The sequence below is a fragment of the Stegodyphus dumicola genome, chromosome 5 (assembly GCF_044657685.1).
Source record: "Stegodyphus dumicola isolate Sdum_Otavi_A_Nest chromosome 5, ASM4465768v1".
In the NCBI taxonomy this organism is placed as follows: Eukaryota; Metazoa; Arthropoda; class Arachnida; order Araneae; family Eresidae; genus Stegodyphus; species Stegodyphus dumicola.
Genome location: NC_140772.1, coordinates 231,190,948 through 231,217,680, shown reverse-complemented (window position 1 = coordinate 231,217,680; position 26,733 = coordinate 231,190,948). Strand labels below are relative to the sequence as shown.

At 30.9% G+C, this 26,733-nt stretch overlaps 1 protein-coding gene across 1 annotated transcript in view; it reads left to right on the top strand.

Moving 5' to 3' along the window:
- The first annotated feature begins 1,923 nt into the window (after window positions 1–1,923).
- The window catches only part of LOC118180864 (CD63 antigen-like), a 38,398-nt gene continuing 13,588 nt past the window's right edge, over window positions 1,924–26,733 (top strand). The window contains exons 1-5 of the mRNA XM_035349924.2: window positions 1,924–2,106; window positions 15,922–16,107; window positions 18,554–18,628; window positions 18,789–18,878; window positions 24,518–24,637. Of these exons, the coding sequence (XP_035205815.2) occupies window positions 2,047–2,106; window positions 15,922–16,107; window positions 18,554–18,628; window positions 18,789–18,878; window positions 24,518–24,637 (531 nt within the window). The 5' untranslated portion in view covers window positions 1,924–2,046. The remainder of the gene's footprint in view (window positions 2,107–15,921; window positions 16,108–18,553; window positions 18,629–18,788; window positions 18,879–24,517; window positions 24,638–26,733) is intronic.

Below are 26,733 nucleotides of genomic sequence, written 5' to 3'. Positions count from 1 at the left end.
ACTTCCTTGTACTAAGTAAAGGAAGTATTGCAATCGCGAAAACTTTCGGGTATCATATTTCAACCAAAGTATCCATTTTTGCCGCTATCGAATGTAATTCAACGATGTTTTTGCGTGACATCCGTACGTAAGGATAGAATAACGGATTCTTTTTTCCAAAAAGAATTATAAAACAATTAAGAATTATAAAAAATTTTCCAAAAAAATTATAAAAGAATTATATAATCCATTTAAAATGGATTCAAAAGACATTTTATCGCGGCGTCTGTACATACGTACATATGTATGCATCTCGTATAACTCAAGCATAAGTAGCCTCAGAACGTTGAAATTTTGCATGTAGGACTGCTGTAGTTGTACACCTCCTACTTTGGTTTTAATCGCCGCGCCAAAAGTGTGAGCCTAGTAACAGAGTAGATATATATATATATATATCCACTCTGTTACTCAGTAAGCTGTTTTTTTCCCCCTTTGTGTGTGTGCACTTAATTTTTGCCTTAAAAATGATTGAATCATGTTATTCTTATCTTCCGCTTAAGGTTTATCTGCATTTAGTTAACCTGCATTCAATAGTTCCAGAATTATCAACAATTTAAAAATTACTTAAATGCGGCTAAACCTAATTTTTTTTTTTTTTTTAAATAACAGCCATATTTGTTTACATTTGAAATAGCAGAATAGTGACTTAAGTCTTTCTGAACTGGCACAGAAAGGAAACTTTTGGTTGTGTGCACCGAAAAATCTACCTTCTTGCCCGTTGACGGAATTGCTTGTTTTTTCGGTAGAAATTCTAATTTAATTGTAAAAACTGTTTTCTAATTGTGTTAACTGCACTTATATTTTTGTTTCATACTTTTCTATATTTTTCAATTTTTAATAAAGGTATTTTGAGGTTTTATGTAATTTTGCCTTGCCGCGAAATGAGAACTGAATTAATTGAGTGAGAAATCTATCTTTAATGAAATTCGAGCAAATAAGATTAAATGAAATGCAGCAAAAAATGCGTATAATTTAATATTCCGAACAAGGAAATCATGTAATGTACACATTAGATTTTTAATTGAAAATGTTTTGAGCCCCGAAATAGAAAATGTACGACTAATTAATTTCATTTGCGCTATTTTATGAAGCACTTAAGGAAAAGGAGTTAATAATCATAATTCATTGTAATAAAATTGGACTCTAATTTTTCTGATCCTGCGTCTAGAATTTGTAGGAAGAGATTGTAGTTATTTACTTCTTTCACATTTTTTTCCCTCTTTTGTCGCGTTTAAATGAATTAAATATTAGTATGAAATTTAATATTCAAAAATATTTACTTTTGTCAATAATAAAAATATAATTAAAATAATTAAATTAAATTAAAATAAAATTTTTAACTCTAGAATGACTTTATTGTATCCAGAGAGAGAGTAAAAAAAAAAAAAAAAAAAAAAAAAAAAAAAGACTTAGGCCATTAAAATGTATTTCAAAGCCAATTCTCGCCTAAGCTCTCCTTGCATGCTTTGCTCTTCCCTAAATAGCATAATCTAAGCAGGAAGTATGAATTCCAGTTTAAAGGCAAATTCTGCGTAATAATAAATTTGATTTGAGACTTTTACTTGTTTATTGACAGATTGGTTTGAAATTTCACTGCTCAATAAATTTAAAATTTACTTTTAATCTATTATCAAAATTGTTAATCGAAACAGATATATCATAAATAATTCATTTTAGTCACTGGAATTCCTAACGGAATACAATAGCAATATCTTAAATTTTACATCCACCCCCTCGTTTCAAAACAGGTAACTCACGGAAAGCATCATTGCTTCATTTTGAAGCAATATTCCAAGGCTCTTTATCTAGAAATTTCATCCGTGCAAGTGTCACGAGGATTGTGACGTCAGGATCACATGATCAGCAAGTTGGTAGACATCTGCAAATTCACAGGCAGTTCTCTTTGACTGTGGTATTTTAAGGTGTGTGCTTGCAGAGTTATTACGCTTGGATAATTGATTCTTCATTTTTTTATTGTGATACGTGTCGAACAACAACAAAGTCAAGATGCAGGCGGGAATGAGTTGTATCAAATATTTGATGTTTGTGTTCAATTTCATATTTGTGGTGAGTACATTATGATATTGTTGTTATGTGTTAGGTAATTTAATTGCTAAGCAGGGGATTTAAAAAAGTGCAACTGCTAATATTACGGCAATACTTTTAACTTGCAGAGAAGTAAAAAGTAAAAAAAAGATATGTTTTGGTATGCTTTCGATTGTATAATTAGCCTAGACAAATCGGATGGCAAAATATTTCAGTAGTACGAGATCAGTTTTTGACAAATGTTGAGCCTGGCCAGACGTAAAACGTCAAGGTTTATTCTTTGGAGTATATGTTTTAGTTGGTTTTCTTGTATTGCGAAAGTGAGGAAAACTATTTTCCTAATCATGTTGGAAGAAAATGGCGTCTGTTTATCACGCCTGTTTAGTAGCGAAACAAACATATAGGCGTTTTGAAACGAAATATTTTTTCTTTCACCCTGTTTTCCTTCGTAGCCGTCTACTTGTATACATTTAATCTTTTGAAATAGTTTTAAACGCTGTATGTGAGTGGTCATACGTTTCCTTCTTTTTAAAGATGCATTTTTTCCTTTCGAGTGACTTTTAAATCTTTCCTAGAAAGAATGTCGATTGCATCGTTATGGCAAGTATTCGAATGTGTTACGGGGGTGGATTATGTTCGTATCAATGCCAAATTAACCAATAAAAATCGGACAAACGGTGTAGGTGCCGCAATTCGGATAAGTGGTGGTAAAAATAAAGTAATTCTCAAACAGTGGTGGTAAAAATAAAAGTAATGAAACAAAAAGTTAATAATTCTTTAATTATATAGAATACGGATTACGTGTTATTATTTTTAATTACGAAAAATTTTGTCGCAATACATGCATAATATTAAGTCGTAGATATAACTGTATTGGAAATTGGGCAGTTATAGTATCTGACGTCAAATTTTACGCAAAATGACGTAAAAGGCCTTTAATAAAAACACTTAAAAGGCCTTTCTCAGCTGTTTGGATGAAAACGAACCAAATGAAGCTATCTGTCTGTTCCGTGTTATGTTAGAGAACAAAATTAAAAAAGATTGATGTTTCTTTCCACTCCCCCCTTTTTTAATATATATGTGTGTTTAGGAAGCGTGTATTTCTGTTAATGGAAATATTAAAGCTTTGATATGTATTTTAAAAGATGTATTCAATTGGTGTTAAATTAAGTTGCATTAATTTATGTAATTTTTAATTCAGACTGTATGCTAGTCATCAAAGTAATAAGCAAAAGGAAAATAATTTCTTAATTTCTCAAACTTATTACCATGGGGTCAGCCCTTATTTTAACTAAAAAAGGCCAATATTAGCCAGGTGCTGGTTATTGATATAACTGAGATCTCACTTCGACATTGCTGTGGATGTGTGTATTAAGTAACTTTCAGTAAATTAAAAATTTCATATGGCAATTTAGTTTGCTGTAATAAATGAATTGAATAACATACGACTGGGTTTGATTCTCCTTTTTTCCCCTCTCTTCAGAAAATTTAAGTTTAGTTTAAAACAATATCTCGAATTTCAGTTTTTTAGTATTCGCATTTGATTTATTCTCAGATTCTTCTCATGTGTAGACTAAGTAAAAAAAAAAAAAGAAATTGCTATCACAAGTTATTGCAGTATCCTTTATTTGAATAGGAAGCTATTTAAACTGCTCTTTAAAGAAAACATTTTGGAATTTAATTTCAGCAGTGGTGGTTATAGAATTGTTCTCAAAATGATATCCTTCAATCTTCCAAATGCTTTAAACCAAAATGTGGGCTAAAATAGACATGTATCTGCATGTCGTGACCCATTCATGTGATAAATGTCGTATAAAGAAGCCTGGTATCATGTGTTAAGCATGGTGCTTCATGTTACTCATTACTTTCACAGAAAGGGAGCGGTGACAATTCCATATCTCTTGTACTAGTTAGCTGGGCCATTCAATTTAACTTGTATTTTTCATGTCTTGAAGGGGTGACTTAATTTACATCAGATTTATACACTGTTATGACACAAAATAGGACCTTTCCTGGAAATAACATGCCTTTTTGTCAAGAGAGGGTGCTAGAGAGTATGTTCAGATTTTATGCCTCAGACTATGCCAAAATGTCAAGTTTTGAAAAAAAAAAAAAAAGTTAGAGTAGACATTAGGCTACCTCTTGTATTATCAAAAGTTGGTTGTTTCATTTATCATAACCTGGGTAGTTAAATGTTCCATAATTATACTATTACCTAGAATTGGGTGCTCCTTGACTTTTTAAGTAAAAATGAATCAATGTGTACATGGACAAAGTCGAGGGAATGCATAAAGCCAAGTTTGTAAAATTCTCTGATGTTTAAGTGAAAATAGGTCTACGAGTATATGGATAAAGTCAAGGGAGCGCACAATGCCTAGTTTGTGCAATTGTGTGATTTTTTTAAGTGAAAATATGTCAATGTATATATGGATACCAAATTTGTGCAACTCTTTGACTTCTTATTTTATCTTTATATAGCAGCGATTTTTGCCAAAGTCAAAGAATTGCATAAATATGGTATCCATGTACTGCCGAAAATCACCAAGGGGTACCCTTAAATATACTTCAGTTGATCTATGGATTATGGTAACTTGGCAATTTCTTAGCGAAAATTTGGCGACCAACTCTGCTACAGCAAACCTCTATTTTTTTTTTTTTCCCGCCGCCAGTAAAGACATGTTTCTTTTCTTTTTATTTACTGAACACTTTTTCCAACAATCTACTAGCCAAATTACACTTATGCTAGAAATTTTATCGAACAAAACTGCTTAATCATGACAAATATTCACTGCAAAATTGGGAAAAAGTGTACAATCGCAAACTCCTTGCGCGTTTTTCACAATAACACATAAACCATGTACACGTTGACTTATTTTTACTTAAAAAAAATCCCAGAATTGCACAAAAATGGCATTGCGCACACTCTTCACTATATCCATGTACATTGCCTTTTTCTCATAAATTAGAAAAATTTCACGAAAATTCACGACAATTTTCTGAATCTTTAACCCGGTAAAAAGAACATATATGAAATTACCTTATCGCGAAAAAGTATATACACTTTCCAAATATGAACATTTCCACGTATAAAATAAATAAAATATCCAAAAACTTTTACCTCTAAATTATCTATTATATTATAAATGTCACCAACGAATTCATACTGCAAACATTACAAATACTTAGTGTCAAATATTTAAATTATTTCCATGCACGTTTACTTCAACTAAAACGTATACCAAATTCCTACAAACATAAAATTCACAAAATAACTATCATTTAATTAAAATATCACTAAACCATGTACACGTCGACTTATTTTTACTTCAAAAAAATCCCAGAATTGCACAAAAATGGCATTGCGCACACTCTTCACTATATCCATGTACACTGCTTTTTTCTCATAAATTAGAAAAATTTCATGAAAATAGTCAACGTATACTACTCAAACATATTCCAAAATACTACAAACATATAACTCACAAAATCACGATCATTAAATTAAAATATAATTAAATTAAAAAACACTACTTAAAATATAAATAAGCACATACATTAAATTAATAAAAATTAGATGACAATCCTAATTACTTTAAACTAAATCATTGCTAATAACAATTTTCAAATAATACCATTTTAATTTATTTACTCCTTACATTTAGAACAATGCATAAAAATAATATCCTCAAATGATTAAAAGTACTAACTTATCTAATCTTCTTCAGAATCTTCATTACGTCGCTGCAGTACTACTGCTAATTTCTAAATCCTAAATCCAGTAGTCAACTGGAAGTCTAAAATTCATTTTAGTCACTGGAATTCCTAACGGAATACAATAGCAATATCTTAAATTTTACATCCACCTCCTCGTTATAACCAAGTAATAAGACCACCAAGTAATCGTTTACACCAAGTAATAAGAAATTAATAAAATTTCACCTATACTCAAATTACTTTCAGCAAACCACGTACCCTTCCTTACAACTCCTTTTCATAAAATGTTCATTTTCACCATGTTTCTTGCACCGCCTTAAACTGTAATATCCTTCCTTTTACACAATCTCAACTTATTATTATTATCAGATAAATGCATTAAAAATTTAGAATTCACTTTACATAGCGCCATGCAATCCGAAAATTAATCAACACTATTTCACATAACACACAATGAAGCTTTTCCAAATTAACCCCCTTTCCCGATTAAAGAACTGTAATTCGTCCGTTAATGTCACGTTTCACACAACACAGAATATAGCTAAATACGAAATTTCCAGATTTCTCCCCTTTTCCGATTAAACAGCTGTAATTCGTTCATTAATGTCACATGACATATCTCATATCTCATCTCTCATTTCCCTCGCACAAAATAATGTGTAATCGGAACTGAGTGCTTCTCACATTATTACCAAAGTCCTAGGTAGTTATCTTTATCGCCTCCAAAATGTCGCCAAACTATCAGTTACCATATTCCAAAGATCAGCCTATACTTCTACCAAAAGAATTGCATGGTGAAGTTTTTTAATTAGCATTAAAATTTTAGCTGAAAATTTAATTTAATTTGGCATATATATATGAAGATTTTGTCCTTGCTTTCTTCTTGCATGATCTAAAATTTAAGTTTTAATGACAATAAAATTTAGAAATTCTTCCCGATTTATAAACATTAGTTTTAAATAAATTTTATCAATTTTAGTAGTTATCAACACTGGTTGCCGTACTGGAGGGTTCGGTTTCGAATCCACGAAAAAGTATACATGTTTGTAACTGTATAGCGACTGTGTGGCATGGGGGCACATTAAATATGCGGCAAGCTGAAAGTCCTCTCGAGAGGTCGGTGGTAGTAGGAGAGCGATTTATAAACATTAGTTTTAAATAAATTTTATCAATTTTAGTAGTTATCAACACTGGTTGCCGTACTGGAGGGTTCGGTTTCGAATCCACGAAAAAGTATACATGTTTGTAACTGTATAGCGACTGTGTGGCATGGGGGCACATTAAATATGCGGCAAGCTGAAAGTCCTCTCGAGAGGTCGGTGGTAGTAGGAGAGGGATGGGAGCCCTATGGGTGCTGTCCAACAAAATTGGGGGCAGAACTGAGCAAAGTTATACTGTCACCTGTATGGTGCTCGAGGCTCTTGCCTAGGACAGGCACAGTCTTGTATTCCTTGCCATGATGAATTTTGTGGGCTTGTTTGAAAATGTTGAGTTCTGTGGAAGAAGGGACGAGTCATTAGCAACATTTTATTATTTCACCCTGTTATTAAATATGTGGAAGTATTAATAATACTGTCCTCTTTATCCAATCTTCTAATCGATGCAGTTTTATTTCCATTGACATGCTGATTTTGTTTCTCATTTGGCATCTTCACTTGCATAGACAGTGCAACACTCGTAAGCTTGGATACAAATTAAGAAACTACTCAGAACGAACTGAAAGCTTCAAGCAGGCCTACTAACAGTAGGTGTAGTAGCAGTAGTGACAATACCTGAGTGTTGACAGGGGTACCTGATCTTTGTCAGTCAGTTTATTGAGAGGAGAAATGAAATAGATTAGAATTGCATGAAAAGAACAAAACCTGTCACTATGTTCGTATACAGGTTCCAAGAAATGTCGCAGAGGAAGAGACTAAGAAAATTGTTTAATTAGAAGATCATAGTACATCCTTGAACAGAACAGGAAATCACATGGACATTCATACACGCATATATATATATATATATATGTGTGTGTGTATATACTTGTAATCTTGATAATACAGCAGTTAAAATTCCGTTTGCAGCATGTAGGTTGTGTTAAAAATTATTGCCAGCCCTTATTATACTGTCACATTATCTGAAAGGGTTAATATTACAATTGGGTGCCCCTTGTTTTTTTATTATTTATTTATTTGGGTGATTTGGTGCCAGGAAGCCACCATTTCAAGATGGCGGCTACACAAAATCAAAAAGAAATCGAAGAATTGCACAAACTCTGTGTCCATGTACACATCAATCTATTTTCACTTAAAAAAGCATTTGAGAATTGTGCACTGCCTTAATTTTGTCCATGTACAACACATCCATCTATTTTCATTAAAAAAAAAAAATCAAGAAGCTAAAATAGTTAAAACTATCATGGTAACCAGAAATGAGGTTTCATCGCCAAAATTTGTTGCTGATCGAAAAGGTACCCATTTCTACACACCAAAGCCTATGAAAGATAATGTTCTGCTTTATCAGCAGAAAATATTTAATGATTAAAAAAATTATCCGCTTATATGAGATGTCAAGTTTTCCAGAGTCTACTGATACTGTATTCATTACAAATAAGAAAAAGCAATGTGTACAAATGACTTGATGAAAAGGCATTCAGACCCATCTGTTGCATTTGTTATTTTATTTTGCTAGACAGCCAAATTGAAATTTTACAAGTTTAATAAGGATTTCTGTATATTGAACAAACGAACCGTGATTGCAATATATGAAGCTTGAACCCAAACATGGCAATAAAATGTTTATTTTAATGATGAGCATTTAGCATTCCTGTCCTTACAAGCAAGTTTTCCACACTGAATTGATAAAATGTTAATCAAACGTTGTCCCCATATATGCTAGCTCATGTAGCTGAATTTTCTTGGCTGCTGCAATATTTCTAATTTAGTTGATCAAATATCTAAACTTTACTTCTTGCCATTTACTTGGATCTATTAGAGACCCACTGTGGAATAAATCCACAAGAAATAATTATACCTCTTATCTAAAATGTGTTCTTTGTGAAATGTTGAAAGTTTTTTATGTTGATATTAATTCCATAAGAAATAATTATCCCTTGTATGAAAAATGTGCACCATACGAAATGCTGAATATTTTTGCATGAATCGATATGTCCATCAACTCTAACCACGGCAAAGTTAACCTCTTCATTGGTATTAAGATGTTACAAAGTTAAATTCAAAATGTTTTTGTGATGTTGTATAGTGGATATATGTAACAGCTATGTATGCTAATTTACTAGCATTGACAAACTGGAATTCATTGAGGTCTATTTTGAAGTAACATCTAGAAATTGTCCATTTCCCATTTAGAAATGTCTACTCCAATCCTTCTATTTAATTTTCAATTTTTCACCTATCTGTTCATCTCATTGTACACCTCTTTCTCAGAATTCTTCACTCTAATTACTCATTTATCCCGTTGGGTCGTAAATTTTACATGCTAATTTCGTAACTCTTCTTTTTGTTGTCCATCTTTCCTCTAACATTGGCAAAATAGAAGAAATGTCAAAGCTAAATTCGCCAGTTTCGGTATTTTAAATGACCCTAATACCTTTAAGTGGTGCTTTACATTTTTTAGAAATAATAAACCGATTTTTCACATCCTATATCATCTTACATTTTCAAAAGCTTTTTTTGAATTAATTTGCCATTTTCTCATATGTAGCTGTTTCGGATGAGATGAATTTTGTGTCTGTAGACCAGTTTTGAGCTTCAAATAGTCTTGTAAGAAAAGCTCTCGCCAGTTAGTCTGCAGCTGTCTGCTGCCTTAGAAATAAGCCTTGACCCATTTTCAATAGGGGTGTCTTGAAGACAAATGATACTCTTTTCCCGTCAACCAGCAGTCTCCAAAACAAAATAACAATAAAGCAAACCTTAGTTCGCCCTTATTTGAAATGTACTAGCTTTGTTGTTATAGCGACCACCATCCACCAGACACTGTGGCGGGGCAATTCTTCTTGTAGACAGACAGTATAGTGTTTACTCCTGCCAACAGATCATCAACATGTAAACTTTCAAGATTCTGTATACTTCTTTATTCGAGTCATTGTATTTATTTGTTGGTTTTTATTGTCTCTGTTAAGAGAAAATGACGAAGTCGCTGCTGATGTGGCTTGTGTTTCGGTAAATTTCTTGTTCTGCTACTGTTGACTCATCAAACTATAGAAATCCTTAATAGTCCTGATTTGCTTCCATTATGGAAATTTGCAAGAGAGCCTTTTCAGTATCAGCCATAAAGACAGTTTCAGTTTTGCTGAAATTTCTAGTGGTGTGAAATGTTAGGATGCAGACTTAGTCTTTGTAAAAGATTGTCATTCAAAGACTAGTACTACTTTTAAATTTTCTAGTTATGCTGTATTTCTTAATGACAGGATGATGTGATATATAATATGTTTTAGTTTGAAATTGAGTGGATGCTTGTTGATTCAAACTCGAAGGTTCCCAAATTCGGGCTTGCAAATGCCCGTATTCGGCGAAGACTTAAATTATTTAAAATTGGATGGCTCTAGGTACTGTTGTTTTATCACAGTGTAAGAAACATGCATACATTTATCCAGATTCTCCATTATTTCATTAAATATAATGTAGGGTGATAATATTTGGTGGCATCAATTTGAAAAGTGATCGACTTTTAAAGTTTTCGACTGAAAATGCCAAAATGAATAGCCCTTCTGGGCTAACACACTTTGTTGCAAGAGTCTCTTATGATAATTTGTTTTAAGATCCTGGATGATTCCTTGATCTATTGGTTGTAGCTTTGCAATTGGGTGTGGTGGCAGATATTCAACCAGTATGGATCTCTGTTCTGGAAGGTTCATGTGGCAGATTGCATTATCCACAAATAAAAGGATTTTATGCGTTTCATTTGAAAACTGCTTATCTCTTCCTTTTAACCAATTAAGTCTCTTGTCACCCATGCTTTCGTATTGGATACATAATCAACTGGCAGTGTTTGAATTCCTTTAAAACACTGTGGCTTGGATTTTCTAATGATTAAGAATACAAGTTTTTTGCTCCCATCTATATTGGCACAAACTAAAGCTGCAATCTTCTGTTTACTGTTTTTACATCTTAGACAAGCATCCCCTTTAAAATGCAATGTGTTGTTTGCCAAGAGTTTATTTTAAAAAAGTGCAGTTTTGTCCGCATGAAAAGTATCTTTCGGCAGGTAAGTAGAGAAAGGCCCTGGCAGTTTTCCTACTGAAATTAGTGCACACATCTTAGTTTACACCAGAGCTTTCGCTACATGCAGTTTGACAAGAAATATTGTCCCTTGACTTAAATCGAGAAATTCATGTCATTGCATTTAAAATCTTTAATACGCATGAGACTTGCCAATTTACAAGTCTTCATCTGCAGTAGGTGTCTATTTATCCAAAAAAAAAAAAAAAAAGATATCTAGCCTCCTGGAACCATAGCAGTAGAGCTTTAAAATACATTTCCTCTAGCAAATTTAGATTTTCCCCATGAATCTAAAATTAATTCCTTGTTTTTCAAATAAATTGACAAGTTTTTTTTATTTATAAGTTAGCCTCTAACTTTGTTTTACACTTGCTATTCTTTACTTTAAAATTTCTACTTTTGTCTCCAATGTTAATTTTGTACTTTCACATGCAGGCATTTTGAATTTTGCATGTTCACACCACACACTGAGGAAGAAAAACGAGAGTACAATAACTTGTTTGCACTGCAGGCATAACTGATGCAGCTCACTAGACTTAGTAGTAAGGACTGATTTTTCTGAAATTCTAAGAAAGTTTATAACAAATAAATGATTCACCTCCTATCCCGAACCTGTTCATGAAGGTTTCTGAATGAATACTAGGAAATAAGTTAAGCCAGCTGTTAGCTTTGTCTTTTCAATTTGTATGTTAAGCTCTGATAAGAGGTAGACAGTAGGATAATAGCCATGAACGTTGGCGGAAATGCAATAGTCTAGGAATGCATGCACATGCCTTTTTATACAGGAGAGAAATAGATTATTTTTTTTACTACATAAAATAATACACTGTGTATTTTTTCCATTAAACAAGGAAAAATTATTTTTTCTCAAATTTTTAGTTCCATTTAACTGAAGTGATAAAAATTTAGTTCAAATTAATAAGATTTAAAAAATTCCAATACAAGTTTTGGGGGCATTTGGATTAGTTCGAAATAACTAACATTCACTGTACTTCTGTTTCAGTATTAATATCCTTAATAATACCTTCAACTATTTATATATAAGTAGAAAATAATTCTTGAGAACTGTCCTTGCTTTTAAAATGCTCAATTTATTATTCATTAACCTTCAGATTAAACTTGAGTCTTAGACTTTACTGAATACCAGCACGCTGGCCTGCAAAAGATAATTTTATTTCTGACAGTGGCAACGCATTGCTTTTATAGGGTCATGTTTATTAATTAAAATTTATTTACCTTTAAAGACCATTTTTTCGATTAGTTAGTCTCATCTGCTCGGATAATATTTTGTTTCTGACAGTATTGCCACCGCTTGCTTTCATTTTGTTAAGTTTGTTAATCAAAAACTCATTAAAGTTTTATGGAATATGAAATATAAAATTAGAAATTCAAAATTCAAGTTTTTCAGGTTAATATGTTTGGATGGAGGACTATGTTATTCAGAATTTAGCGGCTCTAGGTAGTGTTGTTTTTTCAGAATGTGAGAAATATACAGAATTTATGTATACATGCAGAATCGTCATTATTTGATTCCTTTAAAAATAATACAAGGCAATATTTATGGCAACAGTTTGAAAAGGGATATGCTGATTATAATGAATTAATGTAAATATGTATTATATCAAATTGTAAGAATCACTCGTATTGGTAAATTTAATATTAGGACTGATTTTTTAATTTGATTTTAAGAAATGGTAGCAACTGATTATATATATTTAAAAAGTTAAACACTGAAACTGACATTTTCGAAAATTGAGAACTGCACATAACATATCACAATTTCTCTTTTAATTTGTAAAGGTAATTCCAAATTAAGTACCAGAATCATACCTAGTTACTACTTTGATTTATACTTAAAAATATGTCTGTTGCTTATTCGATCACAACAAAGTATATTTGTCTGGCACAGGTAACCTTGACAGGTTTTGTGCCAAATTACAATAATCCAATCCAATCCACAACAAAGTGTACAAAAAAGTTTCTTAAAAATACTTTCGGACATCTTGGGGGGGGGGGAAGAATTTAATTACTGTGTAACTAGTCTAAATGTAGTTTGATTAGTCTTCCTTTCAGCAAAACAAATCAATGTAATTTTTTAAATAAAATCTACCATTAATAATATCAGTTTCTTGTAGTGGTTTTTATTGGATTAAAAGTCGTACAGGTTTATGAATAATTTAATGTGTATTGAAAACTTTTTGCTGCAGATTTTAGATGTTTTATGCATCTCTTGCTCAAACACTACTTTATATATACTTATATCCCTAAAAGCATACTAATTGCTGAGAAAATAGGGTTGCTGAAAATTCTTAGTAATATCTTGAGTTTGATTCTGGAGTGAATATTTATTTCACATCATATGCAACCTAAATAAAGCCAATTGTTTAAAAAGTTTTTCCAATTTCTCTTGTAAAAATTATTAGCACATAAAGCAGACTGAATATCTATTTCGAATTCACTTCAGAGTTTTCTCACAAAATTTAGAAAAACGAAAAATTTTAACTGTATAGCAGAGAAGTTTGACAAAGTCTCTGGAGGCTTATTTTGTTAAACATTGATTATATACATGCAATAAAATAAACTGCATAATATGAAACGGCTTCTGCATAGAGTGGAGGGATATGTAAATTATTTACCCAACCTTTTTACTTTTCCTTGAGAAAAAATTATCTACAGATCTTAGAGGCAAATTTCTTTCAGTAGTTAATATATACTTTTTAGAATTTAATCGACTTTGTAATTAGAATTCTGTTGATTATAAATATCCCTTAGCTTCTTTAACCTTTAAAAGAAAGGCTTTTACACAAGTTGACCAGACGTCCTGCTTTTGGCGGGACAGTCCCGATTTTTAAGTTTGTCCCGCACCGTTTTAAAGGAGTCCCGATTTTTGTAAAGAATGCAGGACAAGCTAGGGAACGGCGGGAGAATACAGTTTTCAGCGGCCATGTGGCTACTTCGCTAGAATATGAGTCTTATATTATTTTGTTAATTTTGTGTTAAATTTTGATAATAACAAATAATTGTTGACAACTGATTATCGAGAATTGCTTATCAAAGTTCACATTGTTGATCAGTTTTTAGAATCCGACCATCATTGTTTGGACATAATTGCATTTTTTTGGCATTGGCAATAACGAAAACATTTTGTAACTGTCTTTCAAACTCTAGCACTGGCCTTGAAAATGACATGACTTATTATGTTATGGTAAATTTAGAGGATAAATAATACAAGTTAGTATTTTTATTATATAGGAAGAAATATTAAAATTTAAATAATTTTTAAAATATTGTTACTTTATAACGAAAAAATTAATTTTTAAACTAACAATAAAATATGTTGATGTAAATATGTACCTACTTACTGTATTTTTAAGCAATATATATAGATAACAATTTATAATTTATGAATTTATAATAAATTACTTCTTTAGATTTTTAACATAATGAGTAAGAACAGAAGATGCAAATTCAAAGGTGATCTAAGAAGTGAATTTTCTTTTGTTAAAAAAAAAGTCGTTACATAGTAAAATGTGAGAAATGTAATGGTGGATTTTCTATTTCGCCCGGCTGGAAGAATATTTCAAAGCACTCGGGGACACAAACATAAAAGATATTTAAATACTACTCATTTTTCAAAAATGCAAATCATTTTCAAAAATCATTTTTCAAAAATGCAGGAATTCTTTCAGAAAACAATTTATGGAGATGAAGAAAAGAAATTGGCGTTAGTAGAAGGACTTATGTCTTTTTATGCTAATAATCACAATCATTTCTTCAGATCTTGCACATCAAAAGCTGTCCAAAGGTTATTCACCAAAAAACGACAGAAATCTACTAAAAGAATTCACTCAAATGAGAAATATGCCAAAGAATAAAATAATACTATACGTAATTGTTTAATGTATTAATATTTGTAAATTGTACTTCTGTTGAAATTTTAAAAATATATTACAATAATATTTTTGCTTTCTATGAAAATTTGTGTTGCTCCATATAGACCAAATCTTTAATCAAGAATGTCCCGCTTTACCAGTGTTAAATTCTGGTCTCCTTACTGTAACAAGTTTCTTTCGGCATTTTTAAACTATTTAAAAAAGTCTACTTGCACCTGGTAAGTAACTTTTTGTTTTTGTATAAAAATTAATTCATTTATTTGGCATCAACTCTTGATGCTTGCAAAATCTTGTTCTTGATTCACAATTCAAAAGTGGGAGGGATAATACTTTTATCAGATTGGCTGATGTTTTTCTTCTATTTGGGTAAATCTGGTTTTGCTTTGCAATAAAAATGTCCTTCCTTATCTTCACCTTTCAGTTCAAACTGCATACATAGTGTCAACCAGTTGTAAAATGAATGAAGTCCAGATTGTATATAATTCTGCCTTCTTTAACGAAAAAGTTTTTAAAAACATTAAACGTTTTCTGTACTTCAGTGGTAAATGCAAATTATTTTAAATTAATGGTTTAGTTTGTCTTATAATTTCTGATACAAATACTTATTTGTGATGTCGAGGTAATGGGAAAATGCAGGAAAGAAATAAAGTGGAAATAGACAGCATTTTATGTAAGAGTAATGGTAGGAAATAATACAAAAAATGCTAAGGTATTTGTAAGACCAAGTGTAAAGGAACGTTAATTTTTCAAGAATCGATTTTTAATTAAAATAAGCAGTCTCGTCGAGTAGGAACTTTTCTGTTATGCCTATGCTAGGTATATGTAGGATATTCAAACTGAAGTTTAGCAGTTTTTATATATATAAATTTATCTTTGTTTTGAATTTTATTGTGAAATTTTTTGTTTATTTGTTCATATATTGATATATGAACAAATAAACAAAAATATTACATTTGTATATGATTGACTTGAAATATGTATGTATTAACTTAATTTTTTTTATTTAGGTTTGTGGCATAGCATTGATCGCTATTGGTGCTGTTGTTATTAACACTAAAGATTTTACTGTGTTCTTGGATTCCAAATATGTAACTGCTCCAACAATTCTTATCATAGTAGGATGCATCATATTTGTGGTTGCTTTCTTGGGATGCTGTGGTGCTGTAAAGGAAAATCATTGTATGGTTATGACAGTAAGTAATTGTTTTATATTTTTGTATATTGTAGCATAAATAATGTGTAAATATTTAATAAACAAAATGAAAGTATTTAATGCATTATTTTGAGCCTAACCATTTATCAGTATATCAGTGTTGCAGTCATGTGATTTTTCCAACTTTTGAAAAACAAGCAGTTTTTTAGGAACTTGAAAGGTAGATTACATGATTATGGAGCTTGGTGCATAAAGATAGTAGTAGGCCGCGTAGCTAGTTGAGCACTTTTATTGGCACAACATTTGTGATGCGAATAGGAATAGGTTTTATCAGTTACGTTTGTGTTTTTATTTTTAAAATTTTATAATAATAAATTTGAAAGATAAGTAGGAATGTGTTTGCAGAATAGTAAATAAGAGAAGAATGTAGATTCTAGTATGGACGTTTAATAAGAACGGTAGTTTTGGTTTGAATTTATATTCCTACTGATTAATTTAGATTTCAGTTGGCAAATTTTAATATTGGCTTAAATGCTATGCAAGTTAAATAGAAGGGCTAATTTGTTCCTTTGAGGACCTTTCGCAGATGCAATCCTCATGGGGGGAAGCTAACTGGAAGTAATCTGATGTCACTGTGTAGCATGAGCCCTGATTTTGGTTGTTCAAGACTGTCGTTCTATTCTGCTGTGAAGCGATATTTTAGAGTTGTGGATATCCCAAATTAGTTTTAACCATATATATTTGTTTTGTAGTTATATAAATATTTTAAATTCGCACTTTCCCAAAGGATAATTTGCTTTTAACGAAGACTGGATACATCAATGTCGAAGACAGGATTTTAATAATGTGAAGAGTGCAAGAATTTGCAGCGAATATTTTCTATGCAGTGATTATGAAGATGACATGAAACATTTAATGCTTGGGTTGATGCAAAAGAAATTGTGCTGAAACTAAATTTACCATGTGCAGTAAAAGAAATAACACCAAGGGATCAGAGATGAGAGGGGGAAAAAAAAAAAAAAAAACTAATACAGAATGCTTTTGAAAGACTACACAAATTAAGTCCAAAGAAAATTCATTTTGAATCCAAATTGAAACTGATGATAAAAATAATTCAAATGTGAATGATTTTGAAATAAAACTCAGTTGGTAATGTAAATATCCCTGAATGTCCTAAGTGTAAAGAGAAACAAGAATGTATTGATAATATGAAGGTCAAAATAATATTCTTAGAAAATTACATTGAAGTATTGAAAAACTGAAAAAGAAATTTTTTAAATGTTTGCTTAGCGACAAAGAAGGTGGACGACATCTAGAGAGAAATCTGTATATGAAATTAAAATCTCAAATAGTGAAATTTCGAAAAACATATGAAGCATAGTTTTACAAAGATGCAGAAAAATGCATTACGAAAAAGAAAATCAGGTTGTACTAGTTAAGATATTTCACGTTCCATTGTCATAAGAGCTCTGTCATTAGGATTTTTGGATTGTTATCTAAAAGCTTTTAAATGTAATCCATGTAATATAGATGATTCAGTTCGAAAATTAATAATTTATTTAAGAAATATCTGTTATTGTATTGAATGGGAAGAGAAGCATGCCAAAGTAAAATTTAAATGTCTTAAATTAGCAGAAATTTTGAATAAGCAATCAATGTCAAGGGCAGTCAAGCATAAGTACTTTAGCAGCAGTTCCACAGACAGAAGTATACAGTTGACTAACTATATACATCTGTTAGTGGAAATTAAAATACTTACTCCCATATAACTTTATTCAGCTGAAACTAGGATTTAAAAAAAAAGTAATTAATCAAAAATTTAGCCATTGAGAAAACATTGTTTCAGTTTTGAGTAATCAAAGCTCTTGCAAGTTTTGAAGAAAGATTAAGCAGTGTGAAGCTTTTAATTTTGTAAGTTTCTTTTTAAGTACCATTTTTTTACTTCTGTTCTGAACTAATAATTTCATTCTTGATATCTAATAAAAAATGTGCATTTTATTAGTTTCGTAAATCTTTAGTCCAAAGGGGGCTTGTCCCTGAGGTTGGAATAGTTTTGGAATAATATATGTTAGTAAATAAAGCCAAGTGAAGTAATATAAAAATATTATTTTGTAACAGCATAAAAGTATAAAAACAGTTTGATTGTAACTTCCATGTTTACATACATATTAAGCATTGAAGTAATACTAACATATAACTCACAAACTGAATACCATACATTGATGTAATTATTAGTTAATTTAGTCCTATTAATGTGTATTAGATTATTTTTTTAAGAAAAACTCTAAAAATGGTTTATTTCAGTTCTGCATAATATTTGAAAAACTTCAGGAACTTGGCTGAAATTTTAATATGAGGTAACTTAAAAGTGAATCCTTAACTTTACAGAATAGTTGAACATTAATTGCAAGGTTTGTGTTCAAAATTATGAATGTAATAGTTTCTGGTATAATTTAACGTTAAATAAAATTAAATTTGTTTTGCAGTTTGGAATTCTGCTTTTCATCATCTTTGTAATTGAAATCGCTGGTGGTATTGCTGCTTATGTGAACCGTAGTGGCGTAAGTATATTTAATATAGTCATATAGGCAATATTTTTACTTATTATGATACTTATATTGAATTATTGCATATGTAAATAATTTTGATTTCTTTGAATATTCTAACGATATAAATGTCTAGTAGAGAAATTTTTATATAGTTTCTTCATTTTATTTATAGTTTGAAGATTTTCTGAAAGCGAATATGAACAGTTCTATTGAACAACAGAAGAAAGATGCTATTAAAATTTGGGATGAAATTCAAACAAAAGTATGTTACTGAATTTTATAATTAATCTTATACATTATATATAAATTGTATATTGATGCCTTAAAGCTGTATAATGTAAAGAGTTGTTTAAGTTCTTAATTTTTACAAACTGAAAACAAATAGTTAATTTCTGATTTTCTGGAAAATTATCGATGAGACAAAGCACCACATTGCTAAACAATATATTCTGTAAACCAGATGTTCTCGTATCTCACCAGATACTTTCCACTTTGGCTATTATTGCTGATTAGTGTTTCAGCATAGCAGTTGTCTATATACTGCAGTTTTGATGTCTTTGGCAAAATCTAGTAATTAGCTTTGTGTATGCAATATGGCTCGCTTAAGAACATAATGCATGTCTATATACTGCAGTTTTGATGTCTTTGGCAAAATCTAGTAATTAGCTTTGTGTATGCAATATGGCTCGCTTAAGAACATAATGCATCTCCACTTTTCCTTCTCATTTTATATATATATATATATATAGGAGTTTGGTTGAGGCTGTAACTAAATACTTACGGCTCCCCATCTTTATTGTTTCTGCCATACTTGTTTTTTTTTTTTTTCTGAGATTGATATTTTTGTGATAATTAAAATAGTTTTATATACTTTAATTGAATAAAAAAAATTTCGATAAATTTGATTTACGTGATGTGCATATGGTATTTTTTATGGCTGTTAAATCTCGTTAGATTAGAAAGAATATGACATCCAAAGCTATTGAACATCATACAGAGTGCAGTGTGAAACATGTGTAATTTAATTAAGGTAAAGTGTCTACTAGCAAAATTTCTTTGTTTACACTTCAGCTATAAAACTCTCTAACTCTTAAAGAAGTAAATTCATTATTTGATTAAGGTTAATTTTTTGGGCTTGATCATTCTCAGTTGACAATAAAGCTAAACGTTTAAGCATTATCCTGCTTCAGAAACAGTTTTTGTTATTTTCACTTTTGAGAATGACAAGCAATGCTATAGTTACGGTGCTTTTCAGACGTAGTGTCCATAATGGTTTACACACAGCATCATCAAACGTGATGAAAGAGAATTTATTATGAACAGTTCTACTAATCTGTTTGAAATGCTAGAAAGTTTTTCAAGCTACTTTTTAAATATTTACTTAAAAATAATTGTATGTGTTGCAGCAAATCAAATGCTTTTCAATGGATTTCTTTTTTGCTTTCACAACAAATTCGATTTGAATCACTTGGTAAGTATCAAAACGTTCTTCATACATTGGAAATGGCCAAGCTGAGTACTTAAAGTATCTGTTTTTTGGGTAAAATGGTTATCTTAAAATAAAATTCTGGATATTTTTAATTGTCCATATTTGTGTAATTCATCTTATTTTTTTCACTTTAATAATACTTCTTCAGCAGAACTCTTCCACTATTTTGTAAGGCTCAAAAAGTCTCTGAAGCGAAAGACAATCTCCAAACTTTCTTCATATTTTAATGATTTTAAATATGATATTCTTCAGTAATCCATAGTCTGATAATAGATCTATAATTTCAGATTTTAAAGATTTTGAAACAGTGTTTAGAAATTTCAAAACTTCACCCTGTAAAACCAAATACAGGAAGAAGACAACGTTTTCCCGTTTTTTCTTTAGCTATCTCCATTAGTTTCACATCATTCCTTTCATTGCTTTTTGCCTAGTCAGAATTAAATGTTTGATATTTCATCAGATCTCTATTAAAGCGTATTCTGTTATCTATCATCCTAGCAAATTCAATCCGATATATTGTTTTCAGTTCTCTACAATTTTGTGACTAAAACCGAAATATACATTTTGGACTGTTTCAAAAAATTGGCAAAGTTCTTTTTCCTTCCATAATATCTTTTAAAACTAAAATTATGTTCCATACAATGTTAAAAAAAATGGCAAAATTTTTTGTTATATGTTGCATATTATTTTTATGCCTCACTTATTTCTGCTACAAAGTAGTCTAAATATTTTGTTAAATCCAAACATTTTTTATTCAACAATTTCAAGAGCTTTTTTTTTCCTAAGCCCCTTTGATGATTGACCTTTCTATTTCCCTAAAAGAAATAAAAACCTCAACGAATTAGAACCTCAACAAATGAAAACAAATATTTAATACACCAGGTTTTCCATTTCATCATTCACTATTTTTGCATATCTATAGAAACTCTATTCAATTAGTCAACTTTAAGAGCATCTTTGGCTGTATCCAGAATAGGTGAAGAAAAGGAGGGTATTCCAAAGTGATGTTGTCTTAATTAGTGATCCCGAGTGATGTTATTTTTAATGAGATGCTAACAAGTGAAAAGCTCTTTCTTGAACTATTGGACTTGCATGTTTTACAGCTATGTGGTCGTATAATCTGATTAGTCATCAATGCATTCACAAGTATCATTCTTTAGAAGTAGATATAAATGTGATTTCTAATTAAGTAAATAATTTCTTTACTTGAAATTGGAAATATAAATATTGTTAATGAAGTTTAATGTTTCAATTTTTTACTTCATTTTACGAAGTAAAAAGGAAGTATTGTAATCCCGAAACTTTTCAGGTATTGTATTTTAACGAAAATATCCATTTTGGCAGTTATCAAATCCAGTTTAACAATATTTTTACGTGACTGTACATAAGGACAGAATAAAGGACATTTTTTCTTCCCTCTCCCAAACTGATTTAAAATGAAGTCAGAAGAGGTTTTTTTCGTTGCATCTGTAGCTTCGTATGTTTATCTCGCTTAAATCGAAAACTTTGAAATTCTGTATATATAGGAGCTTTATAACATTTAAATGTGTACCTCCTTCCTATTTAGGTTGCAGTCGGATGCACCAAAGGTATATATATATCCACTTTTGTTACTCCGCTCAGTGAGCTCAGTTACTTTATTGTTGTATGTTTGTAAATTGTGCACATTTTTGCTTTAAAAATGATTGAATTATGTTACTCTTATCTTCCGGTTAAGGTTTTTATGCCTTTAGTTAACTTGCATATTATAGTTGAATTGTCAACAATTTAAGTTGTTTAAGTGTGGCTAAGCCTAATTTTTTTACCATAGCAGACATATTTGTTTACATTTGAAACTTGGCAGAATTGTGGATTTGTTGCCAATCTAGGGAAACTAAGTTTCATAACAACAAAGTAACGTCCTCTTTTATTATTGTGAATTAAATTGTGCTTAATCCATTTTCCAGTTATCATTCAAGTTATTAAATTATCCCATATATTGGCTCAGCATAACGTCCACAACAAATTAAGCCAGTTTCTGTGCCTTCAGTGCTTTTTTGCCAAGCGAGACCAAAAGTAAACTTTTAGTTTTGTGCACCAAAATATCTGCCTTCTTGCTCGCTGACCAAATTGCTTGTTTTTGCATAAAAACTGTAATTTTAATTGTACAAAAAATTTTTTCTAATTGTGTTAGCTGTATGTGGACCAAGGCTATGGATTCTGGAGTACCTTTGCTGAAAACAGCAATAACCTCCACAACTTTGTTAAGAAATAATGAATACTTAAGAGTTAAGCATGGCTAAAATAAAGAACAAGAACCGTTAATGTGTTGTGTATTTCTATATCTTTCAATTTTTAATATAGCTGTTTTGAGATTTTAATTTATTTTTGCCGTATCGCAAAGTGAGGACTGAATTAATTGAATAATAAAATTGAATGAGAAATATATCTAGTGTAATTCAAGGAAATAAATTTGAATGAAAAGCTTGAAAAAATGCATATAGTTTAATATTGCATACAAGGAAGTCAATAATTTAAAATAATTATATATTTTTTCCTCCTCTTTCGAGATCCCAGGTCTTTGCCTCAGTGTTAGGTAGTTAGTCTTAGTTTTTTTTATGCTGTTTTTCTCCTTGCTGCAATCTATTTTCTCTAAACCAAGCAAATTATATGTGTGTTGTGTGGGAAAAGTACAGTGTAATAAAATGGGCACCTTTGGCTACATCATTGAAATAGATGTTAAAATATCCAAACAAGCATTTCCCTCCAGAATCACAGTGGGTTCGTAAATGCTGTTCAAATTCCACATGAACTTTGCAACAATTCGGTGGGTGGTGCGGAAAATACCATAGTTTGTTTTATTGCTGTGGTGCTAGTTTTTATCTTTGAGTTACTCACACAATATGGTATATTAGCAGAATATCATTTATCTTAAAATAAGTTGTGTTGAATAAGTGTGAATGAAACACTGCTTATAACAAAATCTAAGTTAATAAATGCTGAAATTAATGTTCTGCTTTTAAACATGGATGAAATAAGTTCTATTTGGCTATTCTTATTTATCCTACTACCGGAACTTTGAAGGTACATAATTGATCAGTCATAAACAAGTATATTAAATGGATGGATCAGAGATCACTTCTAAATTACATTTGAGCTGAATTTTCATAAAATGAATTTTTAAATTTCTACATATCTGTACAATACATAAATATCGGTCTTCTGTGAAAGATATTAAAATTATGCAACTTAATACAGAACATGTATTTAAAAACAGTTTCCCGTTTTAAATAATTCCATTTATCCTGGTGACTGATCAAATGTGTAAAAGTGGTACACAGTGGTAGTTTGACCTGTTTTTTTATTTTGAGGTGAGCTGGCTAATGGCTTTTCTCCCTTATGTGAGTAAAAACAAGTTTCTCTGAGAAAGTCTTTTATGAAAATATCTTTACTATGGGCAGATCATCATCAAATATTTTGCCATTTGATGAAATACAGTTGCTTGGAAATATTGAAACTTGAAGCTTCGAATTGAAATGTTGAATCATCAGGATAGTTGTATTATATAGAAATTTATACTAATTCTGTTATTGTGACATATTGTTGCATGCATTCAAAAGTTTAAATAAAATACTTCAGTCTGGAAGACATCATTGCATTTGAAACAGAAATGGCCATGATTATTTTATTGCTATTGCTAACATTTTAATATTTTTATAGAATCTTAAAATTTAACAGAAAGGAATCTATACTTATGTTTTAAATTGTGTATAAAAATACAAATACTGTAGCCATTAATATTAAAAACAACATTAAACACTGCAGAAATGCTAAAACACTATAAAAAGAAATAAAGATGTAGATGAATAAATGTGTACAATGTGCATTATCTTAGACTGGAAGTAAAGAAAAAAATAATGACATGTAAAGAAATTAGGAAAAAGAGTGACCTTCTTTATTTTTTTTTACTTCAAAACATAAGCAAAGATCGATTTTGTAAAAACATGGTATAAGTCAATTTTTCCTTCAAACTTGTTAACTCTCCCATCAAAAGAGGAAAATTCACATGTGCTGTGAAATAACTTTCAGGTATAAAGTACTATATGTGAACCTTTCTTGAAAGAGTAAAATTATGCCAAGTCCTACATATAACAGTTAGTTCAGGTGAAAAAGCAATATAAAATATTTAATACTTTGCAAGTCAGTTTATAATTTTGGTAAACATGCAAAAGTCTTACAAGAAGTAAGAGAAACAGCCAGAGTTTTTAACTTAAAAGCAAAATTCATCTATAGTTAGACATGAAAAGGTGATTGCATTTCAAGGGACAAGTTAAGGTTCATGTTTATCAGTTGTCTGTTTTTAAATTTTTAAAATGCATCATGTTTATTTATCAGTTGAATGTAAAACTAACATTGGATTTTCTTTATTTTAGTGGCATTGTTGTGGTGTTGATGATGCTTCTGATTATATAAAAAATGATGTAAATATTTCACAAAGCTGTTGTAAACCAGAAATTATGCAGACGTGCACTGAAGACCTGGCGTATAAAAAAGTAAGTGCTAAAAATGCTTCTTTAATCTATTTAGATTTGATTTTTTTAATTTGAAATTTAATGTTTTTAAATTTGAAATATTTAGTCATAAAATCCAAGCTGAATCTCATTTTTAATGAAATGCTTATTAAAATTCATCTTGCAGTTCTGTAGTTACAGTACTTATAAGTTAGGTATAAGTGTTATAGCATTTGGGAGATAACTTATCGTGTTATCATTTATAATAAAGTATGAACTTGTTTTAATAGTTATATTTTCTTGCATGTATAATTTATATGCTGATTATCATTAAGAAAAATTCAAAAAATGACGATTACTCAAAAAGTTATATAGAAATTTATTAAACTTACCTACAATATACAACACATAGTAAGGTATAAAATAACACAAAAAGAAATTACCAAGCAATTATGGTATTATAGAAATTAGCATATATGTAAAATTAACAAAGTTCCGTAAGAAATATTGCTCTTGCAAAACAGTTGCAAGTGTGATGGAGGTTTGAAGAGGAATATTGAGAGCAGCTAGAAGTCTTCCTAAAGCATCCCATACTTGATGTTTGGGGATCAAATCTGGCGACTCCATGTGTTAAGTTGTTTGCTGCTGAAGATAAGTCTTTTGTGCAAGCTTGGTGTGATCAGTGTTATTGTCCTGTAGTAGGAAATTATCACTTGTTGCCCCAGCATAAGGGACACATGTAAGAATTCGAAGATGTTATCTCTGTAGGCTTAAGCATTCACAATTCGGTATATAAAGACATGGAGGTCTGTGCATCTACTCGAAGAGATATCACCACAAATTTCCTCCTATGTATGCATGTCTTTCACGGATGTTTGATGGATGATAATGGATGGGTTCCAGGTTCTCTCCAAATCAAATTACGCCTGCTATCGCTTTGGAGGCTAAACTTGGACACATCCATAAAGATAACTCTCCATTGATCAGTCGTCCAGTGGTATGCAAATGGCTGGTCATCTCGCATATATAGACCTCTTCCTTAATTCTTCTACACTCGATCAAGGTTGACACCAACCTTCTGGTGGCTGCAGTAAAGGAGGATCTGAGCTGAGTCAGAATTGTGGTTTGATTCCTTCATATACATAACAAATATGTCATCAGTGCTCATTGTAGCAGTTGGCCATCCTTGACGGAAGATCTTGAATGTCGAATCTGTGGTTATTAATTGTTGCTTGAACCACGAAAGAACTCTTTTAGCCATCTGGCCTTTTCTGTCTGATTTTGCCCTGCCTCTAGTCTTTCCATTGCAGTTCTCTGGGCAAATGATGCCTGGAGGCGATTGCTACGAATTGGCTGTCTTGGATTTATCTCTGTAAATTTGCAGGTCTGCTCTCAAGCATGCAATTTTATGATTCTCGCAGATGATGTATGCCAATTGCATTGCCATTAATTTGCAAACTGCAGTTTTACTCGGCAACTCTCATTTGACTACATATTCAAATTTTATACGATTGGTTTATTTTTGAACGAATTATCGTTACCTGCGATTTTCCCTTAATTTTTAGAAATGGTATATATCAAATACAGTAGATCACTAATTAACCAGGCCAAAACAAGAGAACAGAATTAATTCAAAATTATGGTAATGCTGACTGCAGTTGATCATCGATTCTAGACATTTTTCGGACTTCCAGGATGTTAGAACTTATCGAGGCGTCACCTGTGATTCTGACCACTTTTTGGTTATTGCTAAACTAATTGCTAAAATTTCAAATGCTCAAGAGATACAGGGAGAAAGGCAAAAAAACTTTGATTGTGAAAAGATGAAAATTGAGGCAATTGAACAAAATTTCCAGTTTTCACTCGGGAGAACTAAGATCTAAAAACATGGCAGAACTGGAAACCGTGGAAAATAAGTGGAGCTTGCTCAAAGACTCGATCATACGCTCAGCTGACAACACACTAGGATATATGGAAAAACCCAAACCAAGAAATTGGTTTGATAATGAATGCTTCCTTGTAACACAGGCAAAAAGAGCTGCTTATAAAAATATGGTCCAAAAGCAACATTCAAGGCTCTCTGTTGAGGAATGAATATGAGAGCTCTAGAAAATAGATCATCCACCGGCTTAAGAAAA